This window comes from Bos grunniens, chromosome 8 (genome assembly GCF_055505025.1).
Source record: "Bos grunniens cultivar Pamir isolate PY7600 chromosome 8, Bosgru_T2T1.0, whole genome shotgun sequence".
NCBI classification, from domain to species: Eukaryota; Metazoa; Chordata; class Mammalia; order Artiodactyla; family Bovidae; genus Bos; species Bos grunniens.
In genome coordinates, this window is record NC_141172.1 from 21543857 (window position 1) to 21570895 (window position 27039).

A 27039-nucleotide genomic window follows, 5' to 3' on the forward strand; every position below is an offset into this window, starting at 1 on the left:
GACCTAAACAGTCATTTCTCCAGAGAAGACATACAGGTGGCTAAGAAACACATGAAAAGATGCTCAATATCACTCATTATTAGAGAAATGCAAATTAAAACCACAATGAGATATCACCTCACACAGGTCAGAATGGCCATCATCCAAAAGCCTACAAATAATAAATGCCGGAGAGGATGTGGAGAAAAGGGAAAGCTCTTGCACTGTTGGTGGGAATGTAAATTGATACAGCCACTAGGGAAGATGGTATGGAGATTCCTTAAAAATTAGGAATAAAACTACCATATGACCCAGCAATCCCCTTCCTAGACATACACCCTGAGGAAACCAGGGTTGAAAAAGACACATGTATCCCAGTGTTCGTTGCGGCACTATTTACAACAGCTAGAACATGGAAGCAGGAGAAGGCAATGGCAACCCACTCCAGTACTCTTGCCTGGAGAATCCCGTGGATGGAGGAGCCTGGTGGACTGCAGTCCATGGGGTTGCTGGGAGTCAGACAGGACTGAGCGACTTCACTTTCACTTTTCACTTTCATGCATTGGAGAAGGAAATGGCAACCCACTCCAGTGTTCTTGCCTGGAGCATCCCAGGGACGGGGGAGCCTGGTGGGCTGCTGTCTCTGGGGTCGCACAGAGTCGGACACAACTGAAGTGACTTAGCAGAACATGGAAGCAACCCAGATGTCCATTGACAGATGAATGGATAAAGAAGTTGTGGTACATATACACAATGGAATATTACTCAACCATAAAAGGAATGCATTTGAGTCAGTTCTGATGAGGTGGATGAAATCTAGAACCTGTTATACAGACTGAAGTGAGTCAGAAAGAGAAAGATAAATATATTCGAACACACATATATGGAATACAGAAAAATGGTACTGAAGAATTTATTTGCAGGGCAGCAATTAAGAAACAGACATAGAGAATAGACTTATGGACATGTGGAGAGGGGAGGAGAGGGTGAGATGTATGGAGAGAGTAACATGGAAACTTACATTACCATATGTAAAATAGATAGCCAACGGGAATTTGCTGAATGGCTCAGGAAACTCTAACAGGGGCTCTGTATCAACCTAGAGCGGTGGGATGGGGAGGGAGATGGGAAGGAGTTTCAAAGGGAGGGGATATAGGTATACCTGTGACTAATTAATGTTGAGGTTTGATAGAAAACAACAAAATTCTATAAAGCAATTATCCTTCAATAAAAAAATAAATTTAAAAAATCAGTAGCTTTCACATTTAAATTACAGCTTAAAATTTTATGTAATTCTTAAATCTACATTGAATGCAAAAAGTAAGATTTATACTTTCTTTTTCTATGTACAGAGAAAAGATATCCATAGAGTACATGAAAACATACACAGTTTATCTCTGCTATCAAAATTTCACAGTGGGGGCACCTAAAAAATATTTTAAAAGGCTCTGTGGTCAAAAGAAAGAAGAGAAACATGAAAAAAAATAGATTGAGAAATGCTGCCTTAACCCATTTGGAGAGTGCAAAATGAAAAGCAAAAACAAAAGTAGAAAGCAAGAGGGAACTTTCAGAAAATGGAAACCATGAGCTCCTACTTAAGACACAGGCCTGAAGGAAGGTCTTCAGAGAATTTAGAGAGCAGGTTCACAGAGTCACCCACCTCCCCAGGCCAAAGCATTTGCAAGGTCCCCGATGGCCCCAGCCTGGTCCTTCCTCCTGGCCCTGCTGCTGCTCAGCTGCAACGCCATCTGCTCTCTGGACTGCCACCTGCCTCACACCCTCAGCCTGGCCAACAGGAGGGTCCTGATGCTCCTGCAACAACTGAGAAGGGTCTCCCCTTCCTCCTGCCTGCAGGACAGAAATGACTTCGCATTCCCCCAGGAGGCTCTGGGTGGCAGCCAGTTGCAGAAGGCTCAAGCCATCTCTGTGCTCCATGAGGTGACCCAGCACACCTTCCAGCTCTTCAGCACAGAGGGCTCGCCCGCCACGTGGGACAAGAGCCTCCTGGACAAGCTACGCGCTGCGCTGGATCAGCAGCTCACTGACATGCAAGCCTGTCTGAGGCAGGAGGAGGGGCTGCAAGGGGCTCCCCTGCTCAAGGAGGACTCCAGCCTGGCTGTGAGGAAATACTTCCACAGACTCACTCTCTATCTTCGAGAGAAGAGACACAGCCCTTGTGCCTGGGAGGTTGTCAGAGCAGAAGTCATGAGAGCCTTCTCTTCCTCAACAAACTTGCAGGAGAGTTTCAGGAGAAAGGACTGACACACACCTGGTTCAACACGGAAATGATTCTCACGAACCAACAGACCACACGTCCTCCCGTGCTGCCATGTCAAGGACTCTCATTTCTGCTGTCATTGCACCCTGAAATAAATCAATATGGCAAATGACTTCTGGAATATTAAGCAACATCATGTTCTACTCTATAGGCACTGGTTCCTCACAGATGCCGAAGTTGATCTATCTACGTATTTAACTACCTGGACATTTATATATCTATTTTAATATTTATTTAACTATTTGTAAATATTTAAATTATTTTGTTGATAAAATATTATGTATGTATACTTATGGGGAAATGTATATTTTGTATTTAGTCAGTTTATGATTTTTCTTCCTTTATTAAATTCTTACTGTAAAAGACTTACTTTGTTTTTTCGTTAAAACAGAAACATCAATCCTGAATGGCAACTTAATTTAAAAATGCATTTTACGATTCCTTGAGCCCTCTTTAGGATTCGCACGTTAGAAGTAAAAATACTCTAGCTCTAGCTATGTTGTTTGTTGCTCTGAGGACCTTAAAGTGAACATAACCACTCAAGTGCTTTTTGTAACTCTGATTTTTTTCAAAAAAAGTAACCTAAAAACAACGATCAAAAAAAAAAAAAAATCCATCCTTCAGGATTTGATGAATCCTTGGGAAGGATTTTCTGCCTCTCGTTGGTTGTGGAATTTTCTTCCCTGGAAAAAATTGTAGGTATGCTTGAAGACGTGCTATTCAGTTGGCGAGAGGTCCGGTGCATATATTATCGTTACACTCAAATACCACAGTCATTCACTTCCTCCCAGTGTAGAAATCCCCAGTGTGCGCTCCTCATTCACTCTGCATGAAGGTGTCCTCTCCATTCATACAGCTGTGTCCTTCTCCATTATGGTTTCTGGTTGTCAATTTCCCCTTACGATTGCAAACCACCAACTAAAAGCAGAACCTGAGTGAAAGTTCTAGATCTGTCAGACACTCTCCTATGACTTCACCTGCTCTGCCTGCCAAGCACTGCAGGTCCAGACTGTCCAGCCTCCCAGAGAAACACAGTAAATAGAGGGAACCCGCCCCACAGTGAACAGCGGTGGAGATACCAGGGGCTCCTCTGAGCGTCTACCTAGGCTATTCCATGTGCTGGTTGCACTAGGAGGAACTCACCTGGTTCAGGAATCTCATTTGAGAAAAGCCCAAAGCACCGGACACTTGGAGTTGAAAGACAGCAGCAGCTTGAGAACTTGGAAGGAGAACAGAGATGTTTAAAGTGTTTACTGGAGCAGCAGCGGGTCCTCAGGACACAGAACAACACAGATGAACTACACTGAGGCAAGTGCTTCTCCACAACATTCCTTTTCAGAGACTGAGAAGACTGAAGTGATGCTGAGAGCACAGAGACAGAGCACGAGTGCCTGGCCACCAGCTGTGTCCCCAGCACGGGTGACGTTCACAGCACAGCAGCCTGCAGAGTCCTGGAAGGCACGAGGGCCACTCCCGTCACAGCTGCAGACTTGTTTCTTCCTTAGGACCCAGCAAGTTATCACAGAGCAGGGCAAGAGGTGCCTGGGGACAATGCAATCCAGGGAAGTTCTTCAATTCCATCATGGTGTCTTTGTATCTCTGAGAGACAAAAAAGATCAAACAAGATTGAATAGAAGGGGCACAGGCAGGGATTTTAATACATTTAGCAACAGTGGGACAGAGCTTTCCTTGTAGGACATATGTTAGTAACATGCACACTGGAAGAATACAATTTCTCAAAGTAACAAAGATCTTTGTGGAAATTCATGTATTTTATGTAGGCAATCTTCAGGACATTGACGGATCAATCATCTTTCTCTTCTTTCCAGCTGGGACATACAGCACTGTGTGCTATATGTAAAGTCAGAGAGACTTTTGAAATAAATAGAGTTCCAGAAAAACATCTATTTCTGCTTTATTGACTATGCCAAAGCCTTGGACTGTGTGGATCACAATAAACTGGAAAATTCTGAAAGAGATGGGAATACCAGACCACCTGATCTGCCTCTTGAGAAATTTGTATGGAGGTCAGGAAGCAACAGTTAGAACTGGACATGGAACAACAGACTGGTTCCAAATAAGAAAAGGAGTTCATCAAGGCTGTATATTGTCACCCTGTTTATTTAACTTATATGCAGAGTACATCATGAGAAACACTGGACTGGAAGAAACACAAACTGGAATCAAGATTGCTGGGAGAAATATGAATAACCTCAGATATGCAGATGACACCACCCTTATGGCAGATAGTGAAGAGGAACTCAAAAGCCTCTTGATGAAAGTGAAAGTGGAGAGTGAAAAAGTTGGCTTAAAGCTCAACATTCAGAAAACGAAGATCATGGCATCCGGTCCCACCACTGCATGGGAAATAGATGGGGAAACAGTGGAAACAGTGTCAGACTTTATTTTTCTGGGCTCCAAAATCACTACAGATGGTGACTGCAGCCATGAAATTAAAAGACGCTTACTCCTTGGAAGGAAAGTTATGACCAACCTAGATAGCATATTGAAAAGCAGAGACATTACTTTGCCAACAAAGGTCCATCTAGTCAAGGCTATGGTTTTTCCTGTGGTCATGTATGGATGTGAGAGTTGGACTGTGAAGAAGGCTGAGTGCCGAAGAATTGATGCTTTTGAGCTGTGGTCTTGGAGAAGACTCTTGAGAGTCCCTTGGACTGCAAGGAGATCCAACCAGTCCATTCTGAAGGAGATCAGCCCTGAGATTTCTTTGGAAGGAATGATGCTAAAGCTGAAACTCCAGTACTTTGGCCGCCTCATTCAGAGTTGACTCATTGGAAAAGACCCTAATGCTGGGAGGGATTGGGGGCAGGAGGAGAAGGGGACGACAGAGGATGAGATGGCTGGATGGCATTGATGACTCCATGGACGTGAGTCTGAGTGAACTCTGGGAGTTGGTGATGGACAGGGAGGCCTGGTGTGCTGCGATTCATGGGGTCGCAAAGAGACATGAATGAGCGACTGATCTGATCTGATTCATTTTTCACTGTGCTGTGTCTTCACTGCCGCCTGCACTTTCCTCTAGTTGTGGCAAAGGTGGGTCCTCTCTAGTTGTGGTGCACAGGCTTCTCACTGTGGTAGCTCCTCTTGTTGGGGAGCACAGGCTCCGGTGCACTTGGCTTCAGTAATGGGGGTCCTGGGGTCAAGAGCACAGGGCAATAGTTGCAGCACACGGCTCAGCTGTTCTGCAGCGTGCGCATCCTCTAGGACCGCATGTGGTCCTATTGGCAGGTGGGCTCCTCACCACTGAGCCACCATGGAAGCCCCTCAGGGAACATGTAAAGTACATTGAGAGGTTTGGAAACCTTCCTGAGGATTAGGGTCCTAAACAAGTAAAAAACATTTTGATATTACTGCTAAAAATATAATTTCATTAACAAATTATTTTCTAAATAACCTTTTCATGTCAATTCTTTTTTTTTTTTATGTCAATTCTATAGTATTACTTAATGATGTTAAATAGGTTGAGCTAGAAATTTTTTAAAAAGATAATTATACAAGGCTTTGAGGCTTAGTTCACAATTCAAGCCAGTTTCTCCCTGCTAAGGAGAAAAATGTTCACTGCTTCTGTCCAGGAAGCACACATTCGCTTCCATCTTGGTCACACACAGGCCTCCTCAACACCCACATCTTGACCAGAAGTTGGGAAATAGAGTAGCGGTTCTTCACTGGACTCTGTCAGTAGACACCAGGATGACCCGGCTGGACTGGAGGTGAGAAACACAGGTGTCTTCCTTGAGAATGAGAACAGCAGTTTACCTGAGGAGGTCTCCTGGAAGGGGACCTTGTCAACCAAACAAAAAAAAAAAAACCCCAAAAACATGACTCCCGAGAGTTCTTTTTATTGGGATAACTTGCTGAGGACAGAGGACAGCCTCCCCTCAGCTCTGAGGAACTGCTCCACGGACGTAGAGGAGGTCAGTATGCATGCAACTGTGGTGAAGGGGTGACGTGCAGATAAGCTCACATCTTGGGAGAATGTGGCTGAGAATCAGGAGGAACAGATGTCTCTCTGAAAGATTTTAGAGCTTTTCTACCCATGAGAAGTTGTAAGATTGGGTTCATCAATTTTCTCTGGAAATTATTTAACTATCAGAAGGCCTGTTGTGTCAGTTTTCCCAGAGCACAGAGTGCCTCGTTCCTGATCTCAACCCTGAACTCCTATCAGGGCATGTTGGAGGTCAGGGACTGCAGTGGGTAGAGACTTCATTCTGCAGAACCTGATGTGGAAAGATGTTTTCATTGTCATTCTGAAGGAGAAACGTCAGAACTCATATGGCGAGAGAGTGTTACCTGCTTTTTCTTTGTTCTTAAGCTCACAAGAAAGGTCAAGAGGTTTAAATACATAGAAAGTAGAGCTTACCTCTCATAGGGTTAATAAAATCATTTTACTATATTTCATAGGAAAAAACCACTCATAAAAGCTTAGACTTTAGATTAAAGCTAGATGACTTTAATCTAATGCAAAATTTAGGAAGCAGTTAGTTGTAGATCTGTTTCTCACCCTGCCACTTCTTCACTCTATAATTGAAGAAGTACATTCAGTATTCAGCAAACATTTGTTGATTGCCGTCAAAGTGCTGGAGACTGTGTTAGGTACCAGTGGTCCAAAATAAGCAAGACATATTTCTGTCTTCAAGAAGTAATCATACACCAGAGAGTTCTAAAGCACAACACAATGTCATACACAGCACAATAGTTAAGTGAAAAGCGCAATAGTAGCAAAGAAAAAGAGCCACCGCCCTTTGTACAGAAAAGGAGGGTACATTATTTAACAAAAGATATGACTTGTGAGCAGGGTTGAAGTAAGTTTCTGAAGAAGTAGACAGACACCCTAGGGAGAGAACAAAATAAATATCCCTCAATGCTCAGAGAGAATGAAAATTTCTGGTGGGTGGGGCCTACCATGCATAGGTAGAAATCTAGGGGCTTGAGAAGGGCCCTATGAATTAGAGTAAGCAGACTCTTTTAGTCTACAGGTGATGAGAAATACTGAAAGATTTTAAGGAAAATGATATGACCAGGTGAAGGTCTGCAGCTGCTTATGTATTACAAGGCAAATCACCTCTTAAAAAGAAGATTGTACCTTAATATCTCCACTGCACCAAAACAGCAAAATAGCATTGGTTATTATGAATGAATGTACAATGTAAAATAATCAGCTTTGATTTTTATAGTGGAATTGATTGGATTACTTTCATCCAGGGCACGTAAAAACAAAGATTCTAGTGATCTTGCTATGGGCAATGTTGCAAAGGACAAAATCTCTGTATTTTTATATAAAGTTTAAAAAGCAGTTATTAAGTTTTGTAAACATCTGAAATGAAATGGTGTTATTTTTTTAATTCCCCTCTTTCCTATTGGAACTTTCTGTTTGTGTATAGAATTCTTAAATGCGGTTCATTTAAGTACTTGTGACAACCACAAGTACTGTCACAAACCAGAGTGCCCTATCTCTATATATGTCCTTTATCAGCTCAGATAGTTCTTATTCAATCTTCAGGGATGAAGGAGAAATGAAAAAAAGTCTCAGGACAAGCCAAGGAGATTCACTTACTATTTATAGAATAACCTTACGTTGGAGAGAATCAGCTTTTCAAAGAGAGGGAACTAAAGCTTTCAGTATATGTTTAATAGGAATGACATCATTGTGAAATATAAAGAAACAACTGCAAAATGAAAGGAATCATTTGTAATTCTAAAAGAAGAATGTAAAGAATAAATATAAAATTATCAATGAGCTAAAAAAAAAAAAAAAAGCTTAGACTTCTGGGAGGCTTGTGTGATCAGACTTCCCAACCAGGGATTGAAATCAGGTCACAGCAGTGAAAGTGCTGGATCCTAACCACTAGATAATGAGCAAACTCCTGCTTTTCTTTTAGCTGGCAGAACAATCTACTCCCTTCCAACTACTTAATAGTGATTTTGACTATTTATAATTAGATCGCAATTTTTCGGACTTCAGACCACACACTGTGGCCCTACAAAACAATAGGTCGTGACCCTTTGGCATCTGAAATGGATTAAGGGATCTTTGTCAACTCATTCTCCTCCTATGAATAATTTCATTGGATCCTTAATGTCATGTTCATTTGAACCCTTCCTTTTTTTTTTTTTAATTGGATCATTCAGACAAATCAAAGCCCCCAAGGTTTGCTCTTGAATCTTTGCTATGATTGGAATAGTTCATTTGTCTAGATTTATATTTTTCTCCAGGAGTATAAGTAAGTGGGACCCTAAGAGTTAATGAGAGGATTCAGTTAAAATTATAAAGAGCTTGAAAACGACTAGTCCATTTAGTTCAGTTCAGTTCAGTCGCTCAGTCGTTTCCAACTCTTTGCGACCCCATGAATTGCAGCAGGCCAGGCCTCCCTGTCCATCACCAACTCCCGGAGTTCACCCAAACCCACATCCATCTAGGTGATGCCATCCAGCCATCTCATCCTCTATCGTCCCCTTCTCTTTCTGCCCCCAATCCCTCCCAGCATCAGAGCCCTTTCCAATGAGTCAGCTCTTCACATGATGTGGCCAAAGTACTGGAGTTTCAGCTTCATCATCAGTCCTTCCAAAGAACACCTAGGACTGATCTCCTTCAGAATGGACTGGTTGGATCTCCTTGCAGTCCAAGGGACTCTCAGGAGTCTTCTCCAACACCACAGTTCAAAAGCATCAATTCTTCGGCACTCAGCTTTCTTCACAGTCCAACTCTCACATCCATACATGACCACTGGAAAAACCATAGCCTTGACTAGATGGACCTTTGTTGGCAAAGTAATGTCTCTGCTTTTTACTATGCTATCTAGGTTGGTCATAACTTTCCTTCCAAGGAGTAAGCGTCTTTGAATTTCATGGCTGCAATCATCATCTGCAGTGATTTTGGAGCCCAGAAAAATAAAGTCTGACACTGTTTCCACTGTTTCCCCATCTATTTCCCATGAAGTGATGGGACCAGATGCCATGATCTTAGTTTTCTGAATGTTGAGCTTTAAGCCAACTTTTTCACTCTCCTCTTTCACTTTCATCAAGAGGCTTTTTAGTTCCTCTTCACTTTCTGTCTTAAGGGTGGTGTCATCTGCATATCTGAGGTTATTGATATTTCTCCCGGCAATCTTGATTTCAGCTTGTGCTTCTTCCACCCCAGTGTTTCTCATGATGTACTCTGCATATAAGTTAAATAAGCAGGGTGACAATATACAACCTTGACAGACTCCTTTTCTTATTTGGAACCAGTCTGTTGTTCCATGTCCAGTTCTAACTGTTGCTTCCTGACCTGCATATAGGTTTCTCAAGAAGCAGGTCAGGTGGTCTGGTATTCCCATCTCTTTCAGAATTTTCCACAGTTTATTGTGATCCACACAGTCCAAGGCTTTGGCATAGTCAATAAAGCAGAAATAGATGTTTTTCGGGAACTCTCTTGCTTTTTCAACAATCCAGCAGATTTTGGTAATTTGATCTCTGGTTCCTCTGCCTTTTCTAAAACCAGCTTGACACTCCATTAGTAGCAGGAAATAAAATTCAGATATTATTTTTAATATCATAATTACTATATCCAGATTAAGTTCAGGATGTTTTGCAATCATTTAATTGTATTTCATTCTAGTTTTTTTCAAAGCATCTTCTCATTGCCTGAGTGGATTTATTACCTAGACAGATGCTCAGCAAGGCTGGTCTCCAAGACACTGCCAGCAAAGGTTAGTATTCCAGCAATTGGCATTCTAGTTGTCTATCTCATATTAGGTGATGTGTTTGACTTCTTCCTTCTCTCCTGAAACTAATCCTCATGCATTAATTGAAAGAAAAATGAGGTAGCTGATCTTGCAAAGCAAAGGACAGTCACTTGACCCTGGACTTGACCTTTGTGAGCTTCTGTCAGAGCAGCCATGGCCCAGCCTTTCTGTTGTTCACACTGGCCTCATGCTTCCCCTCTGCCACAGCTTCATCCCCAGCTGTGCTGCACTGAAGTTTGCTAACTCAGAAGACATCATTGTGTCAGGGAAAACCACTTCCCTTCGTTCATATTCAGACATTCAGACTTAGTTTTCTTTTTGCCCACAAAACAACTGTGGAGTTTTACTTTCTAGGAAAATGGCAAAGGGAAACAACAAAAAAAACTAAAGTCTTACATATGATAGAGATACAGCCCCTCTGCCTTTCTTCCCTTCGCTTTATTGTTCTTACTTCAAGGTGAATTAGAACTAGAGCAGGAGCAGCAAGACCAATCCTGGTCAACAAGTCACTAAAAGAATGTAGAACTAAGTGAAAAATTATACTGAAGTAAAGGAAAGAAGGCTATTTCTCCCTGAATGAGTAGCCTGGTTCTCACTATCCTTTGTTCTCAGAGGGAGAAAGAGATAGAGGAACAGACATACCCAGTGGAATCAACGGCCTGAATGAATGACTGAAACTCTCTAGACTCTGTGACATAAGCTTCCAGTGAGAGACATCATCACTGAATCTCCTTCCTCCAGCTCAGAAACTCTGAGCAGAAAAGTGTTGAACAGTTTAAGTAACACTGTTGAATAATAAAAATGTTCTCATTTGAGTGACAAATATCCAATTGGATGGGTACATTTGAAGTTATTGGGAAATATGTAAATTTAATACTTTAAACTGATAACATTTTATTTGATCATATTGTGAATACACAAATGAAAATCAAAAAAGGAAGTGAAAGTGTATTAAAACAATTAGAAAGTGAAAATTACCATGTTCCTTATTTAATGGCCTTGCTTAGAAAGAGTGGCGTCAGAGAACCTACCTCAAGGTTCCACCAGACGCCGCCTCAGCCAGGTCAGCAGCAGCCTAATCTTCCCCATGGCCGTTGTGCTCTCTCTAATGATGGCCCTGGTGCTGGTCAGCTATGGCCCTGGAGGATCCCTGGGCTGTGACCTGTCTCAGAACCACGTGCTGGTTGGCAGGAAGAACCTCAGGCTCCTGGGCCAAATGAGGAGACTCTCCTCTTGCTTCTGTCTGCAGGACAGAAAACACTTCGCTTACCCCCAGGAGATGGTGGAGGGCAGCCAGCTCCATGAGGCCCAGGCCATCTCTGTGCTCCATGAGATGCTGCAGCAGACCTTCAACCTTTTCAACACAGAGCGCTCCTCTGCTGCCTGGGACACCACCCTCCTGGAGCAGCTCCGCACTGGACTCCATCAGCAGCTGGATGACCTGGACGCCTGCCTGGGCCCGGTGACAGGAGAGGAAGACTCTGCCCTGGGAAGGACAGGCTCCACTCTGGCCGTGAAGAGGTACTTCCAGGGCATCCATGTCTATCTGAAAGAGAAGGAATACAGCGACTGTGCCTGGGAAATCATCAGACTAGAAATCATGAGATCCTTGTCTTCATCAACCAGCTTGCAAGAAAGGTTAAGAATGATGGACGCAGACCTGAACTCACCTTGACATGACTCTCACTGACTAAGACGCCACATCACCCTTGCACGCTCCCCTGAGGTCATTTCAGAAGACTCTGATTTCTGCTTTAGCCACAACGTTTCCTGAATTCAATCAATAGTACTTTCTCAGTAGCAATAAGAAAGTAGATATAAAAAGTATTCAACTGCACGGGGATGACTCCCCTGATGTTATTTATGTTTATTTATGTATTTATTTTCTTTTATCTCATCATATTTTCATGTAAAAATGTTTTTCTGCACTGTAATAAAATTTAGAAAATATGTTCATTTCCTTAATCTTCTAATTTGTTTTATTTATTAAATTTTTATGAAAGTAAATTTGTTTTTTCATTATGAAGAACTAAATACTTATTTTGTCTACATAAACCTATCGTGGAATAGCATTTGTCCATTTATACTATGGAATAGTTGTATCACATTTCAGAAATGATTGTCAAAAGGTAGAATTCCTGGAATTCCCTGGCAGTCCAGTGGATAGGACTCCATGCTTCCAGTGTGAGAAGCTCAGGTGCCATGGATACCTGCTCAGGGAACTAAGATCCTGCAAGCTGTGGAGTGCAGCCCTTCCCACCCAAAAAAAAACAGGTAGAAAGGAGTCTCTGAAACGGTGGTAAATGATTAGCCCTCAATTCACAAGTATAAGTAGTTTATACCCAGTCAGCAAAGAATGCCTGGTGTCAGGATGTCGGGGGAGGACTCCCCTCCTCCAGGGAAGCTGCAAACATGTGGTGCTCAGTGGCTGATCCTGACCTTACTGTTCCTCCCACCTTCTCCTCAGTCCTGCTTTACTGAACAATCCACTCCCTTACACTATATCTTCACTGCCTCCAACACAGGAGCTCTGTTCTGTGATGGTTTCTGGCTTCAGGGTTTCTCTGAGTGGAAATCACTGGAAGAGGGCACAAGTGAAACGAGAGTTCTAGAAGCTTCAAAACCTTTGAATTGCAGCTCTGCTATTTAACAGCAGTGTGACCCTGCAAAATATCATAAACAGTAAGGAGATGGATATGGCAACCCACTCCAGTGTTCTTCCTTGAAAATCCCATGGACAGAGGAGCCTGGTGGGCTACAGTCCATGGGTCACAGGAGTTGGACATGACTGAACCAACTTAGCATGCATGCAGGCATGCATTTTATCTTGATCTTCTTCTCAAATATCGGGAAAATAACAGTAGCTTTTCATCGGAATACCATTTGGATCAATGAGTCCATATTACAAGAAGCATAAAAGTGTGCTTGGTCAAATAATCAGGACAGGGAGAGTCCCAGAGTAGCTGCCCACAGGGAGCAGGCAGGACAGCTGGCCTGAGGCAGGGACTGAAAGGCAGCACTGGAAAGATGCTGGGTCTTTGGTAAAAATATTTAACTTGGGTGCTAGTTTCATAGTATATTCAGTGTGTGAACTCTCCTGTGCGCAAGGCTGAAGACAATTCCAGTTTCTGTGTTTCAGACTTCTAGAAGTATTCTTAGGAAGTCACAGAAATTCTTTGAGAAAGAAGGATTAGTAGAAAATGCTTTCATCTACTATTAAAATGAATAATAGGGAAATCATAGAGATCTCATAGGACTGCAGAATATCACACACATTACTCATTAATAATGTTTCCTGTTCTTTAGTATGAGTAGTCCTGTGCTACTTTTTAACATATTTCTAAACTTACCTTCTCAACTCGCTGTTGGGTTTCAGTCTTTCAGCAGCAAAGCAGAGGCGGGAAGAAAAGAGCCAGGGCCATGCAGGGTGAGGCTCTGCTCTCCAGCCCTGGGCTGTCCTGAGTTTGATCCCAGTTGTTTTCCGTGAAGACTTCAGTCCCTAAGTGCCGGCAGTGTCACCTCCTAGAGTCGGTCCTTCTCAGAAATTAGTGCCTTTGAGAAGAGACTGCTACAAGTGTATGCAGCTGTCTTATACGCAAGCGAGAGTCTTTGTCTGAACACGGGGCCATGAAGTCAATTTTATTGGTCAAAATACATAAACCTTGCACATGCACACTGCCAACTGTCCATGACAACAATGGCTACATGAATCCACATTCAAGACCATATAAGCTCTTATATGTCCTCACTCATTGACCAAAACAGGATCTTATCATCCTTTTCAATTTTGCCAATCTGACTGGTGACACATGGCATCTAGCAGCAACCATTAGTTTTCCTTTTCCTAATTGATGCTGGTTGTCATCAGTCATACTCCAGCCTTCTCGTCCACCTCTTGGAATTGGTTCGGGAGAACTCTGAAAGAAAAACAATCTGCAGGCAAAGGAGAAATATACTGGAAGGAACTGGAGCCCCAGCATCACAGAGTAGAGCTGAGAAGAGCTGTGGAGTTGAGACTTTAGTTTTAAGACCAGTGCGCTAGAGCAGGTGACAGCCCTTCCCCATCATATCCACTGGAAATGCAGGTTTCTTCTGTGAATTTCTGATCCATGCACAATGCACCCACTGCTCTTGCATTGTCACTTTACCCATGTAAAGGGGTTCATGATTCATTTTTGTTCAAACTCCGTGATCTCCAGCTAGAAGACACACAGATTGCAAGGTCCTCAACCAGATCCCTGGCTCCACACTCACACTGCACTCCTGCCATCTGGCTGCTATCCAGTCTGAGTTTCATTTGTGACAAAGACACTTGTGGTTTTCCTGTGTTCAGGGCCCAGAACTGTTTTCTGTTCAAACTGATGAACTAGGTCATGACCTGCTCTAGTTTTCAGGGCTTTAAAAACCTGTCTTGATGGTGATCCCTTCCAAAGACACATGCTGGAATCATATGCCCAACTGCCTATTTCACAGTTGGTGTCTACTGAGCACACATTATGCTGAAATCAAAAGCATTTTGACTGCACGTTTTTCAGCAACTTATCCATATGATTTTACATTTTGAAAAAGTTAATGAAACTCTACAGTGAAAAACTGACTACATAAAAAAATGAATGTTTAATAGATGATCCTTGGTTAAAAGAGGAAAAAGGAATTTTTAAGTTGAGATTGGTTATTTAAGGTAGTTATCGGGTCATAATTTGTCAAATATGGCATTCCCTCAGTGAAGAGAGATATATACAAAGTAGCAATTTTGAGAACATTACTGATGATTTTGCTTCCATTAACGCCAGAAACTTAAAAGTACTGTTGTGGCATAAGGAAATATTTCAACTTGATGTGAGTTTAACACATATATTTTAAAAGATTTTTCAGACAATTAACATTACAGGAGAAATTTACCTTTTATATTAATATTGAATGAAATAATTTTCTCTTTCCCTTGGGGCTCCTTTAAGTCTCAGTCTTGTCCCCAAGTCTTCCTTCCCACTGGAGGGTCGCAATATCGAGTAGATTTCTGTCCGGATTGTAGATGCCTTTCCCGTTGTCCCTGAATTAGGCCTTTTCCCCAGAAACAGTCCTGAATCTGAAAACGTAACACAACATGCTCTGATTTTCAGCCATCTGCTGCTGCTGCTAAGTCGCTTCAGTCCTGTCCGACTCTTCGCGATCCATGGACTGCAGCCTACCAGGCTCCTTGGTCCATGGGATTTTCCAGGCAAGAATACTGGAGTGAGGCGCCATTGGATTTCCAGCCATCAATCGCAGCATAAACCGGCACCGGTGTGTTAAATCGCTCTGAGTAAAGTCTCCTCCCAGGAAGGGGAGGATGGATACAAGGGCAGGTGCAGAAATTAAAGGCTCTGAGAGAAGCGGCGGCAAAGTTTCCCTGGGCAGTCCGGCCCGAAAAAGAAGTTTCCCTTCTGCTAGCGCGGCCCCAGCGCTCCCTGGGCCCCGGCGGCGCCTCGCTCCGGTCGCGGCTCCTGCCGAGGGCGACCCCCGAGTTCTCCCGGTGGATCCGCCGCCCGAGTTAGCCGCTCTGTACCTGGAGGCGGGTCCAGCTGGGTTTGCGGCGCCGGTCTGTCAGTTACTGAGAGATCGGGCGCCCCCTCCCGGCCGTTGGGGCGCAGCAAAAGGAGCTCGGAGGGCTGCTTAGCTTAGTGCAGGACCTGAGCTGTTTCACTAAGGCCCAGGGGAAGTGCTGAGTTTCCGGACTCCTGTTACCCTGCTGATGGCCATGGGGATGTTCTGCTCCATCCCTCACAATTCACCCGTTAGCATACGTCGTCTTCTAATCTTCCAGTCATTTCCCACATTCATGTAATTTGGTAGCATTAAGTATGCTTTACCTATATCCACAAGTACCATCAGCTTGGGGTTTTCTACAGAGGATTCACTGAAATGTTTGTAATCCAATCTGAGCAGGGGTCATAACTCTCAAGGATCTTGTCCATCATGTATCTCAATTTTATGGTGAGGATCACTTAACAATCTATGAGTCATCTTGGACACTTAAATACGATTGTTTTAGAATTATTTTAGAATTATTAATTTTGTCAAGCACAGTTAGACTCTCAGTAATAACTGCTGCTGCTTGCTAAGTCGCTTCAATTGTGTCCGACTCTTTGCGACCCCATAGACAGCAGCCTACCAGGCTCCTCTGTCCCTGAGATTCTCCAGGCAAGAATACTGGAGTGGATTGCCATTGCCTTCTCCATTTCCTTTTCAGTAATAACTACCACTTGATAATTTCATTTTGCTTCTTATACAAAATAATCAGGATATTTGTAAGTCACTCAACTTATTGAGAATTTGGAGGGACACGTTAATGGAAACAAGAGGTTTGTAACATCGAGGTATGAAACAACAAAGGGACATCTTGTGTTAGAAGTAAAAGAGGGAAATAAGTGAGAGTTCAGTACATGCAGTGTGCTCAGGGGTTTATGCTGTGGACAGGGAGTTTGGAATCTGACATATTAGGTTTTGAAATCTGGATTTACAAATTCATTATTAGATTATTTCATTCAAATAAAGTCTTAGCAGGGGGCTCTTGGAAAGGAGAATATTAACTCAGTTTCACTATGTTGGAAGGATTAAGTGAGTCCCTTCAGAGGCTAAGGAATTTGCCGCTGTTGTCACTGTCATTTCTGATGAACACTGATAGTCTATGGAATTTGTCTGGTGAAAGTATTAGTCGCTCAGTCGAGTCTGACTCTCTGTGACCCCATAACTGTAGCCTATCAGGCTCCTCTGCCCGTGGAATTCTCCCAGCAAGAATACTGGAGTGGATTACCATTTCCTTCTCCAGGGGATCTTCCTGACTCAGGGATTGAACCTTGGTCTCCTGCATTGCAGGCGGATTCTTTACCATCTGAGCCACCAGGGAAGCATGGTAGGTCCTTGGTAATTAGATTCACAGTATAACATTTATAACATTTATTTAGTAAACAATTCATGATGGATGTGCCACAAAAAGTGAGGGTAGCATCAGGGAATGTGTTCTTTCTCCTCAAATAAATATCAAGAATGAAATAGATCCTAATGAATCCTTGCCATAAACACTATACTGTGGTATCTTCTTATTACCATGTTACAGACTGAATGTGTGTGTGTTCCCCAAATTCATATATTGAAACCCTACCCCTCGAGACTCCCTGATGGTCCAGTGGCCAGGACTCCATGCTCCCATAGCAGGGAGCCTGAGTTGGATCTCTGGTCAGGGAACTAGATCCTGCATGTGGCAAGCAAGATTTCCCATGGCCCAAGTAAAGATACTGCATGAAGCAAGGAAGATCCAAGAAGCAGCATGATTCAACTAAGACCTGGCCCATCCAGATAAGCACATAAAATAAATATTTTTAAAATTCTTAAAAAACCTGTAGAAACCCAACCCATCAATGTGATCATATCACAAACTGGAATATTAGGGAGATCATTAGGGTTAGCAATCAATAAAATTCAGCTATTACTTTTAATATCATAATTTTACTATTACCCAGATTTAGATCAGGATCTTTTGGAATCATTTCATTCCCTGTCATTCTAGTTTTTTCAAAGCATCTTCTCATTACCCAAGTGGATTTATTAACTACACAGATGCTAGGCAAGGCTGGTCTCCTAAACCCTGCCAGAAAGGGTTTGTGTTCTAGCAACTGGGGTTCTGATTGCCTGTCTCTCTTCCGTCTCTGCGTATACTGACCACATGTGGATTAAAGGAAAGGAAAATCAGCTAGCTGGTCTTACAAAGCTGAAGGCAGTCAACTGACCCAGGACTTGGCCTTCATTGAGCTTCTGTAAGAAGCAGCCTGTCCCAGTCTTTCTGTTGTTCATACTGGCCTCATCCTTCCCCTCTGCCACAGCCACTCCCCAGCTGTGCTGCACTGCAGTGCAGTTTGCTAACTCAGAATAATACATCATTACGTCGGGGGAAAACCACTTCCCTTCTTTCATATTCAGGACATTGAGACTTACCCTTGTTTTCTTCTTGCCCACAAAACAACTGTGGAATTTTACCTTCTAGGAAAGCTGCAAAGAGAAACAAACACAAATCCAACATCTTGAAAGTGAAAGAGATGCAGCCTTTCTGGCTCTCTTTACTTCCCTTTCTTGTTCTCATCTCATCATGAAATACAACCAGAGCAGAGGCAGGAATACCAACATTGTCCAATAAGTCACTAAGTATATATAAAAGTTTAAATGAAAAATTATGCTCAAGTAAAGGAAAGAAGGCTATTTCTCCTGATCTAGTATCCTGGGTCTCACTGCCCTACAATCTCAGAGGAGACAGAAACAGAGGAACAGAGATGCCCAGTAGAATCAACTGCCTGAATTAATGACTGAAACTCATTAGATTCTGTGACATAAGCTTCCAATAAGAGACAATACCATCACTGAATCTCCTTCCTCCAGCTCAGAAACTCTGAGCAGAACAAGTGTTGAACAGTTTAAGTAAAAGAGTTCAATAATAAAACCTATACTTGGCAAAGTAAATATTATTTATCTACTAAAAGGAAAATAATTGCAGTTGGAAACTCCTCCACCAACTTGCACAAACACACTTTTGCTCTCAGCATCTGAGCACTGCTGACACTTTAGACACCTGGGGAAACGGGTCAGGAGAAGAAGAGGTCACCACTGAGAACTAGGGTCCTTCACACAAAAACTCTAGGGGAGAGGTTGGGGTTTCAGGGAGACAATTTATTTTCTCAACAAATCAATCAGCCCTCCACAGAAAGGAGATTTTCGAGTCCTCAGGATGTGCTGAGCCTGTCCACAGGGAGGGAGTCCAGCAGGTGAGCAAGGGGACTCAGTCACTCCAGAGGACAGGGGGTGGCTCCATCTGATCTCTCCCTGTGAGTGAGGTGCTGCTGGGAAAATACAATTATCCTGGATGTACAGTCTCCTCACCCATGTTCCCTGAGTAGAACCAGGATTCTGGTGGGGGTGTTGGCCCAGTCTGTGGAGGATGACAGGTCTCCAGTAAGAAAATGGTGGACAAAAAGGGTGATGTCTGTAATGGTCCTGCCCTCATGGTTCCCTGAAGGGAGAGATTTGCAGGAATGTGTTCTAGAAGGAAGAGAAATGTGGGAGGAGTTCAAGGACTGATAATAATCAGCCTCTTCTATGAGTCAAACACTAAAGAAAACTCATCATTTGTTTCCAAGAGCTTAACTCCTAGAGTGATCTGGTAAACCCCTTATAAATATGGAAACCATAGAGCGGACAGAGCCTGGCTTCCAATGGAACCAAAGAGGGAAAAATGGAGCCTAAGAGCAAGCCAAAAATGTGTTCATGGATGAGAGGAGAGAAACACTTATGCATGAGAGATAAAGGGCAATAAACATGTGTAATTACAAATGTCCATCAATTCTGACTTAAGAGAAAGACCTTTCTCATTTGATTGAAAAATATCCATTTGGATGGGCATATCTGAAGTCACTAGGAAAAGGCAAAATTAATAGTCTAGAAGGAAGAAAATTTCATTGACTGCATTGAGAATACATAACAGAAAACCAGAAAAGGAAGTAAAAGTGTATAGAAATGATTAGAAAATGAAAACTACCACATTCCCTATTTAATGGCCTTGCTTAAAAACAATGCCATCAGAGAACCTACCTCAAGGTTCCACCAGACACCATCTCCGTCAAGCCAACAGCAGCCTCATCTTCCCCATGGCGTTTGTGCTCTCTCTACTGATGGCCCTGGTGCTGGTCAGCTACGGCCCGGGAGGATCCCTGGGCTGTGACTTGTCTCAGAACCACGTGCTGGTTGGCAGGCAGAACCTCAGGCTCCTGGGCCAAATGAGGAGACTCTCCCCTCGCTTCTGTCTGCAGGACAGAAAAGACTTCGCTTTCCCCCAGGAGATGGTGGAGGGCGGCCAGCTCCATGAGGCCCAGGCCTTCTCTGTGCTCCACGAGATGCTCCAGCAGACCTTCAACCTCTTCCACACAGAGCGCTCCTCTGCTGCCTGGGACACCACCCTCCTGGAACAGCTCCGCACTGGACTCCATCAGCAGCTCGATGACCTGGACGCCTGCCTGGGGCAAGTGATGGGAGAGGAAGACTCTACCCTGGGAAGGACGGGCCCCACACTGGCCATGAAGAGGTATTTCCAAGGCATCCATGTCTACCTGAAAGAGAACCAATACAGCGATTGTGCCTGGGAAATCGTCAGAGTGGAAATCATGAGATCCTTCTCTTCATCAACCAACTTGCAAGAAAGGTTAAGAATGATGGATGGAGACCTGAGCTCACCTTGACATGACTCTCAATGACTAATATTCCACATCACCCTTGCACACTCTGGTGTTGTCATTTCAGAAGACTCTTGTTTCTTCTTTAGCCACCAGATTTGTGGAATTAACTCAGCCAATACATGTCCGTAGTAATAAGCAAGTACATATAAAATAATCAAGGGCAGGGGTATCAATCCATAAGCAATGACTGCCCTGATGTTATTTATTTATTCTTTATTTAGTTAATGTAATATTTTATCTCATCATATTTATATTTTCATATAAAAGATGTGTATGTTTACATTGTAGTAACATTTAGAAAATATATTTCCCTATTTCATTAAAATTGTTATGTGGTTTATTTATTAAATAGTTATCAAGATAAATTTCTTGAGTTTTTCTTTTGAAAACCTAAATCCTTATTTTGTCTACATATACCTATCACAAAATAGTATTAGCTCGTTTTATACTGTGGAACAGTTCTATCATTTTCCAGGAAATGTTTGTCAAAAGGTGGAATTCTGAGAGTTTTCTGTGGGTGCCATTGTTAGGACTCTGAGTTTTTCCTTCAGGGAGCCTCGGTTGAGGAACTAAGATCCTCTAAGCTGTGGAGGGTGACAAAAAGAAAAAAGTTAGAAAGGAAATTATGAAATTGCAGAAAATGCTTAGTCTTGATGTCATAGGAATAACTAACGTACATGTGGCTGAGATTTGAACAGGGGGTTAATTGCTGGAAATAGGTATGTTGTCTGTCTTCAAATAGTATCATTTTCTAACAAAGATTTTAAAAATCAATACATCAATCTGCTGCACAGAAAATATTGTTATTGAGGTATATCCAATTTCCCGCAGTAACAAGTGGGATCATTTATAAAAACTGATCAACAAAGATCCCACCAATTTATACATTTCATTCAGCATATTTCAACTTTTATTATTTTAAGAATTTCCTATAATCTGTACTTTTCAAGATCAAAGTCTTTCTTTTCATTTTAAACTCCCCTCCCCCACACACATCCTCCATCAGGACCTTCTAACTGAGAGTCCCTTAAATGGGGAGGAATTGACTCCCCAGAGCAGGAACATGTCTCCATTTCCTATTCACACCCAGCATCCTTCAAAATGGTAGGATACTACTGGTCCTCAGAGTTATCTATAAAAGTGTAAGTGTACTGAATATTAATAATAATATTGATAAGCTTAAAAGAATTTTACCAGTTAAACTGTTTGAAAATGACAATCTTGCTACATTTTTTGTTTTTATTTTTTGTGGGTTACTCTCGTCTTCTCAGGTGACCAGTATCTTTGTTATCTGGGCATCTCTTTAGTTTTCCCTCAAGTTCCTGCATCATTTCGTCCAGTCGATTTTTCTGTCCTATGCTACTGTTTTCTCAGCTTTAAAATAAGGATATGGGAGTGGATATGTGTGTACTTATAGCTGGTTTACTTGTTGTACAGCAGAAACCAGCACAACATTGTAAAGCAATTATTCTCCAATTAAAATCAAAATAGGGATAATGAGACTATTTTACTCCTTTCAATATACCATTTCATGTTCTATACTCTATATGATGTTACTATAACAACTTCCAAAATTATCTTAAATGAGTAGATTATATGAAGCATCAGGGACACAGTAAACAGCTGTGAGAGTTGTTACTGTGACAGGTGTGTATTAAGCTTTCGCCATTATTTCATGTCTACCCTAAAGATGATTAGGCCGTATCTGTGACTTGCTCAACTCAATTTTTAATGCAAAAATTCTACCTCTGCAAATTAGAATAAATTAGTCATGAATGGATGTGAGAGTTGGACTGTGAAGAAAGCTGAGCACCGAAGAATTGATGCTTTTGAACTGTGGTCTTGGAGAAGACTCTTGAGAGTCCCTTGGACTGCAAGGAGATCCAACCAGTCCATTCTGAAGGAGATCAGTCCTGGGTCTTCTTTGGAAAGAATGATGCTAAAGCTGAAACTCCAGTACTTTGGCCACTTCATGCGAAGAGTTGACTCATTGGGAAAGACTCTGATGCTGGGAGGGATTGAGGGCAGGAGGCAAAGAGGACGACAGAGGATGAGATGGCTGGATGGCATCACCGACTCAATAGATGTGGGTTTGGGTGAACTCCGGGAGTTGGCGATGGACAGGGAGGCCTGGCGTGTTGTAATTCATGGGGTCGCAAAGAGTCGGACATGACTGAGCAACTGACTGAACTGAATCTTTGCTAGTATTGTACAAAAAATATCTAAACATTTTGAAATTTTACTAGCAAATAAAATAATCACATGACTGTACCAAGCACACCGAGATATTTAGTGGGCATCAAATCAACATGCAATCAGGGCACATAAGATGCTTATTAGGTAGGAAATGGTATATTAAGTGAAATTATACATTATGCTGAAATAAAAAAGTCTTGATTATGAATTTTAAAGCAACTTACCTATGTGAAATGACCTTTTAAAAGAGTTAATAAAACTATGTATATTTTTTACAAATACATATACATATTTTTCTCCAATGCAAAACTATGTATAAATTTGAAAGCTTAACATAAGATCCTTAGATAAAGGAAATGAGAAGAAAAAAAGACTTTGAAAATTGAGATTAATTATTTAAGGTAGCTACTGGGTCATAAGTTTCTCAAATATGGCTTTCCCTCAATTGAACTGAGATGAAAAAGAAGTAATTTTTAAAAGTTTACAGATGTTTTGCTTCCAATGAAGCCAGGAACTTAAAGTTTTGTTTGGGCATAAGGAATATTTAGACTTGGTGTGAGTTTTAGACTTCTTTGTACATTTTGAAATATTTCCAACTACTAGAACGTTGCAGGAGAAATTAACCATTTATATTAAGTAAAATCATTTCCCTTTCCCCAGGGCCTCCTGTAAGTCTCAGTCTTGTCCTCAAGTCTTCCCAGTGGATGGTCCCAATATCTAGATTACTGTCCAGAATGTAGATGCCTTTCCCCTTTCCCCAAATTAGTCTTTTTCCCCAGAAACCACCCGGAATCTGAAAACATGCCACAACATGCTCAGATTCCCAGCCATCAGCTGCAGCATAAATGGGCACCAGTGTAAACCGCTCTGGCTAAAATCTTTTCCCAGGAAGGGCAGGATGGAAGCAGGGCAGGTGCAGAAATCAAGTTCTGAGCGAAACCCCTGCAAAGCTCCCCTGGGCAGTCTGGCTCCAAAACGAAGGTTCCTCACTGCTCCTGGGACCCCACGTGCTTCCTGGGCCCCAGAAGCACCTAGCTCAGCTGGAGGCTCCTGCCTATAGGGACTCCCCAGTTCTTCCGGTGGATGTGGTGCTGGAGTTCGAGGCACTGGACCTGGACAGGTCTGCTGGGCGAGCAAGGCCAGTTGCTCTGTTCAGGGAGTTCTGTGGTGGCCTCCCCGTTGCTGCGGCACAGGAAAGGCAGATTTGAGCATCTTGTTGAGCTGGAGCCGTGGGACTGAATTTCAATGAAGTGCTGATTTGGGGGGCTTCCTGGTCTCTCAGAGGGTGGCAATGGTGATGATCACCATTCTCCAGGGCTGGAGAACATCACCCTCCGTGTCATCAGGGAAGGGGTTGGCATCTGGTGAGCTTGGTGATGCTGCAGGTGTTGGGCTCTGCCAGCCTTTATCAAGCTGTTCCCAGCCCATTCCCACAAATAAGATCTTTAAATAGGTCAGAATTGTCACTTTCGGCACTTTTCCCAATTTTGTCTCCACTGAAAAACTTTTCCCTTCAATTCTGGGCATCAGAGAATGTCACAGCTTCAATGCTTCTTTTGTGTTATTACACCGGAAATGAAATATACTCATGGAAACATCTCAATCCAAAAGGAGATATTTATCTATATAAGTCAACTCAGCTTGAAAGAAAAACCTGAGGCTCAATCTCTCTTCTTTAGTCTAAAAGAGAACTTAGAGGTGTGACTCCATAGCCTATTGTGACAGTTTTTAAATTGCACCAATTTTTAAAATGCCACATCTCTCTGCAATTCCTTTTTAACGGTCTAATACATAAGGTTTGAATTCTTCAGTTATTTACAGGACTATTGCTCCTGTGTTCTGGTGGTCTACAGATAATAGTGGCATAATAATGAACATGGGTTAATTCATAGCGTTCTCTTCATTCTCTCACCAAACTGTGCTGACCACATATGCATATGTGACAATGTGCTTGGTGATGTGGATTCCAGGAACGTCAGGAGTGGATCATGACTGCTGTCCTGGGAGCAGGGGAGAAGACTTTGGAGGCAGGACGAGGAGGAAGGAGGCAGCACATGCTCAGAGCAGCTGAGGGCCAGTACTCAGAGCTGATGAAGAGGAGGGACCGGGAGTAGCAGGAAGCTCTACTCTCACACAATCTGGGGCTCCTGAGTGTAGCTAACACCAGACTTTCATTTCGTCTTCTAAAACATCAAGACGACTTTAGTAGCAGTCACCGAGGACATCCTTTAATTCAAATAATTCAAAGTTTGCAAATTAGCCTGAAAATGTGGAACTTAGTGAATGATAGCTGTCTTTCATATCAATATAGCCAATAGTAACCTCTTTACTCCACCCTCAGTCCAACCAAGAGAAGCTTTGAGCGCAAGTTCCTTAACACAGGCAAGGGTCTGCATGTTGAATCCCTAAGTGTTCATTCTAGGAGAGGGAATGCCCGCAGGACTATGAAGAGCCCAGGAGCCCAAGTTTCCTCCCTTTTGAGCAGGGCCTTGTACATAATGGAGAGAAATCCTACAGCACTTGAAGTTCTTTGCTGAGGAAGAGATTCTAGGAAAGTTGTCCACTCTCCTAGAATTTTGATGTTTTGTTCCTGGTCAGGGAACTAGATCCTACGGGCCACAACCAAGACTTCCCATGCCACAAGTAAAGATCCGATTTGAGGCAAGGAATATGGAAAAGCCAGCATGCCGCAACCAAGACCTGGCACAGCCAAATACATGCATAAAATAAATGCATTTAAAATTATTAAAAAAAAAACAAAGAAACCCATCCCATCAATGTGATCATATCACAAGGTGAGATATTAGGGAGATTAGGGTTAGCAACCAATAAAATTCAGTTATCATTTTTAAGAACATAATTATTTTTTACCAAGATTAAGATCAGGATCTTTTTGAATCATTTCATTCCCTTTCATTCTAGTTTTTTCAAAGCAACTTCTCATTGCCCAGGTGGATTTGTCACAGATACACAGCAAGGCTGGTCTCTTTGACCCTGTGAGAGAGGGTTAGTGTTCTAACAACTGGGGTTCTGATTGCTGTCTCCCATGAGCTGGTGCGTGTGACTTCTTCCTTTTCCCCTTATACAGACCACATATGGATTAAAGGAAAGAAAAATCAGGTGGCTGGTCTTACAAAGCTGAGGGCAGTCCATGGACTCAGGACTTGGCCTTCGTTGAGCTTCTCTCAGAAGCAGCCATGTCCCAGCCTTTCTGTGGTTCATATTGACCTGATCCTTCCCCTCTGCCACAGCCTAGGCCCCAGCTATGCTGCACTGAAGTTTGCTAACCCAGAATACATCACTGTGTCAGGGAAAGCCACTTCCTTTCTTTCATATTCATGACATTGAGACTTACCCTTGTTTTCTAGTTGCCCACAAAACAACTGTGGAATTTTACTTTCTAGAAAAATGGCAAAGAGAAACAAAAAAATCTAACCTCTTGAAAGTGATGCAGCTCCTCAGGCTTTCTTTACTTCCCTTTCTTGTTCTCACCTCATCCTGAATTACGACCAGAGAAGGAGCAATGAGACAAATCTTATCCAATAAGTCACTAAGTGAATATAAAAAGTTTAAATTAAAAATTACACTCAAGGAAAGAAGGCTATTTCTCCTGATCTAGCATGCTGGGTCTCACTGATCTGCTTTCTCAGAGGAGACAGAGAGAGAGAGGAACAGAGATGCCAGGTGGAATCAACTGCCTGAACAAACAACTGTACCTCACTAGATTCTGTGACATACGCTTCCAACGAGAGACAACACCAGCACTGAATCTCCTTCCTCCAGCTCAGAAACTCTGAGCAGAACAAGTGTTGAACAGTTTAAATAAAAGAGTTGAATAATAAAAAGTATATTTGGCAAAGTAGATATTATTTATCTACTAAAAGCAAAATGACTGCAGTTGGAAATTCCTTCACCAACTTACACAAACACACTTTTGCTCTCAGCATCTGAGCACTGCTGATATTTTGGATATCTGGGGAAACGGGTCAGGAGAAGAGGAGGTCACCACTGAGAACTAGGGTCCTTCACAGAAACACTCCAGGGGAGAGATGGGGTTCAGGAAGAAAATTTATTTTCCCAACAAATAAACAAGCCCTCCACAGAAGGAGATTTTGAGGCCACAGGTTGTGGTGAGTCTGTCCGCAGGGAGGGAGTCCAGCAGGTGAGAAAGGGACTCTGTCACTCAGAGGACAGGGGGTGGCTCCATGTGATCTCTCCCTTGGGAGTGAGGTGCTGCTGGAATATACAATTATCCTGGATGTAGAGAGTCCTCACCCATGTTCCCTGAGTAGAACCAGGATTCTGGTGGGGGTATTGGCCCAGTCTGTGGAGGACGACAGGTCTCCAGCAAGAAAATGGTGGAAAGAAAGGGTGATGTCTGTAATGGCCCTGATTTGTGGTTCCCTAAAACACAGCCACATGGACCTGCAGGAATATGTTCTAGAAGAAAGAAAAACGTGGGGTAAACTCATGGACTGATAATAATCAGCCTCTTCTCAAAATCAAACTCTAAAGAAAACCCATCTTGTTTCAAAGAGCTCAACTGCCACAGTGATCTGGTAAATTCCTAAATAAATACGGAAAC

The 27039-nt window shown here is 42.6% G+C and overlaps 3 protein-coding genes across 3 annotated transcripts; all 3 read left to right on the plus strand.

Annotated features, from left to right (window-relative positions):
- Positions 1 to 934: 934 nt before the first annotated feature.
- LOC147366781 (interferon alpha-A) lies at positions 935 to 8762 on the plus strand. Its single transcript, XM_086414295.1, has one exon. The coding sequence runs from the start codon at positions 1672 to 1674 to the stop codon at positions 2239 to 2241; it is 570 nt and encodes a 189-aa protein (XP_086270421.1). The 5' UTR covers positions 935 to 1671; the 3' UTR covers positions 2242 to 8762.
- Positions 8763 to 11074: 2312 nt separating this feature from the next.
- On the plus strand, positions 11075 to 11952 carry LOC147366782 (interferon omega-1-like). The gene has a single exon (XM_086414296.1). The coding sequence runs from the start codon at positions 11090 to 11092 to the stop codon at positions 11675 to 11677; it is 588 nt and encodes a 195-aa protein (XP_086270422.1). The 5' UTR covers positions 11075 to 11089; the 3' UTR covers positions 11678 to 11952.
- Positions 11953 to 19658: 7706 nt separating this feature from the next.
- LOC147366783 (interferon omega-1-like) lies at positions 19659 to 20261 on the plus strand. Its single transcript, XM_086414144.1, has one exon. It carries the CDS (start codon positions 19674 to 19676, stop codon positions 20259 to 20261), a length of 588 nt encoding a protein of 195 aa, XP_086270270.1. The 5' UTR covers positions 19659 to 19673.
- The last annotated feature ends 6778 nt before the right edge of the window (positions 20262 to 27039 follow it).

Bases quoted from the DNA above. Each gene is read 5' to 3' on its own strand.
- LOC147366781 (XM_086414295.1), top strand. From the start codon at position 1,672: ATGGCCCCAGCCTGGTCCTTCCTCCTGGCCCTGCTGCTGCTCAGCTGC.
- LOC147366782 (XM_086414296.1), top strand. From the start codon at position 11,090: ATGGCCGTTGTGCTCTCTCTAATGATGGCCCTGGTGCTGGTCAGCTAT.
- LOC147366783 (XM_086414144.1), top strand. From the start codon at position 19,674: ATGGCGTTTGTGCTCTCTCTACTGATGGCCCTGGTGCTGGTCAGCTAC.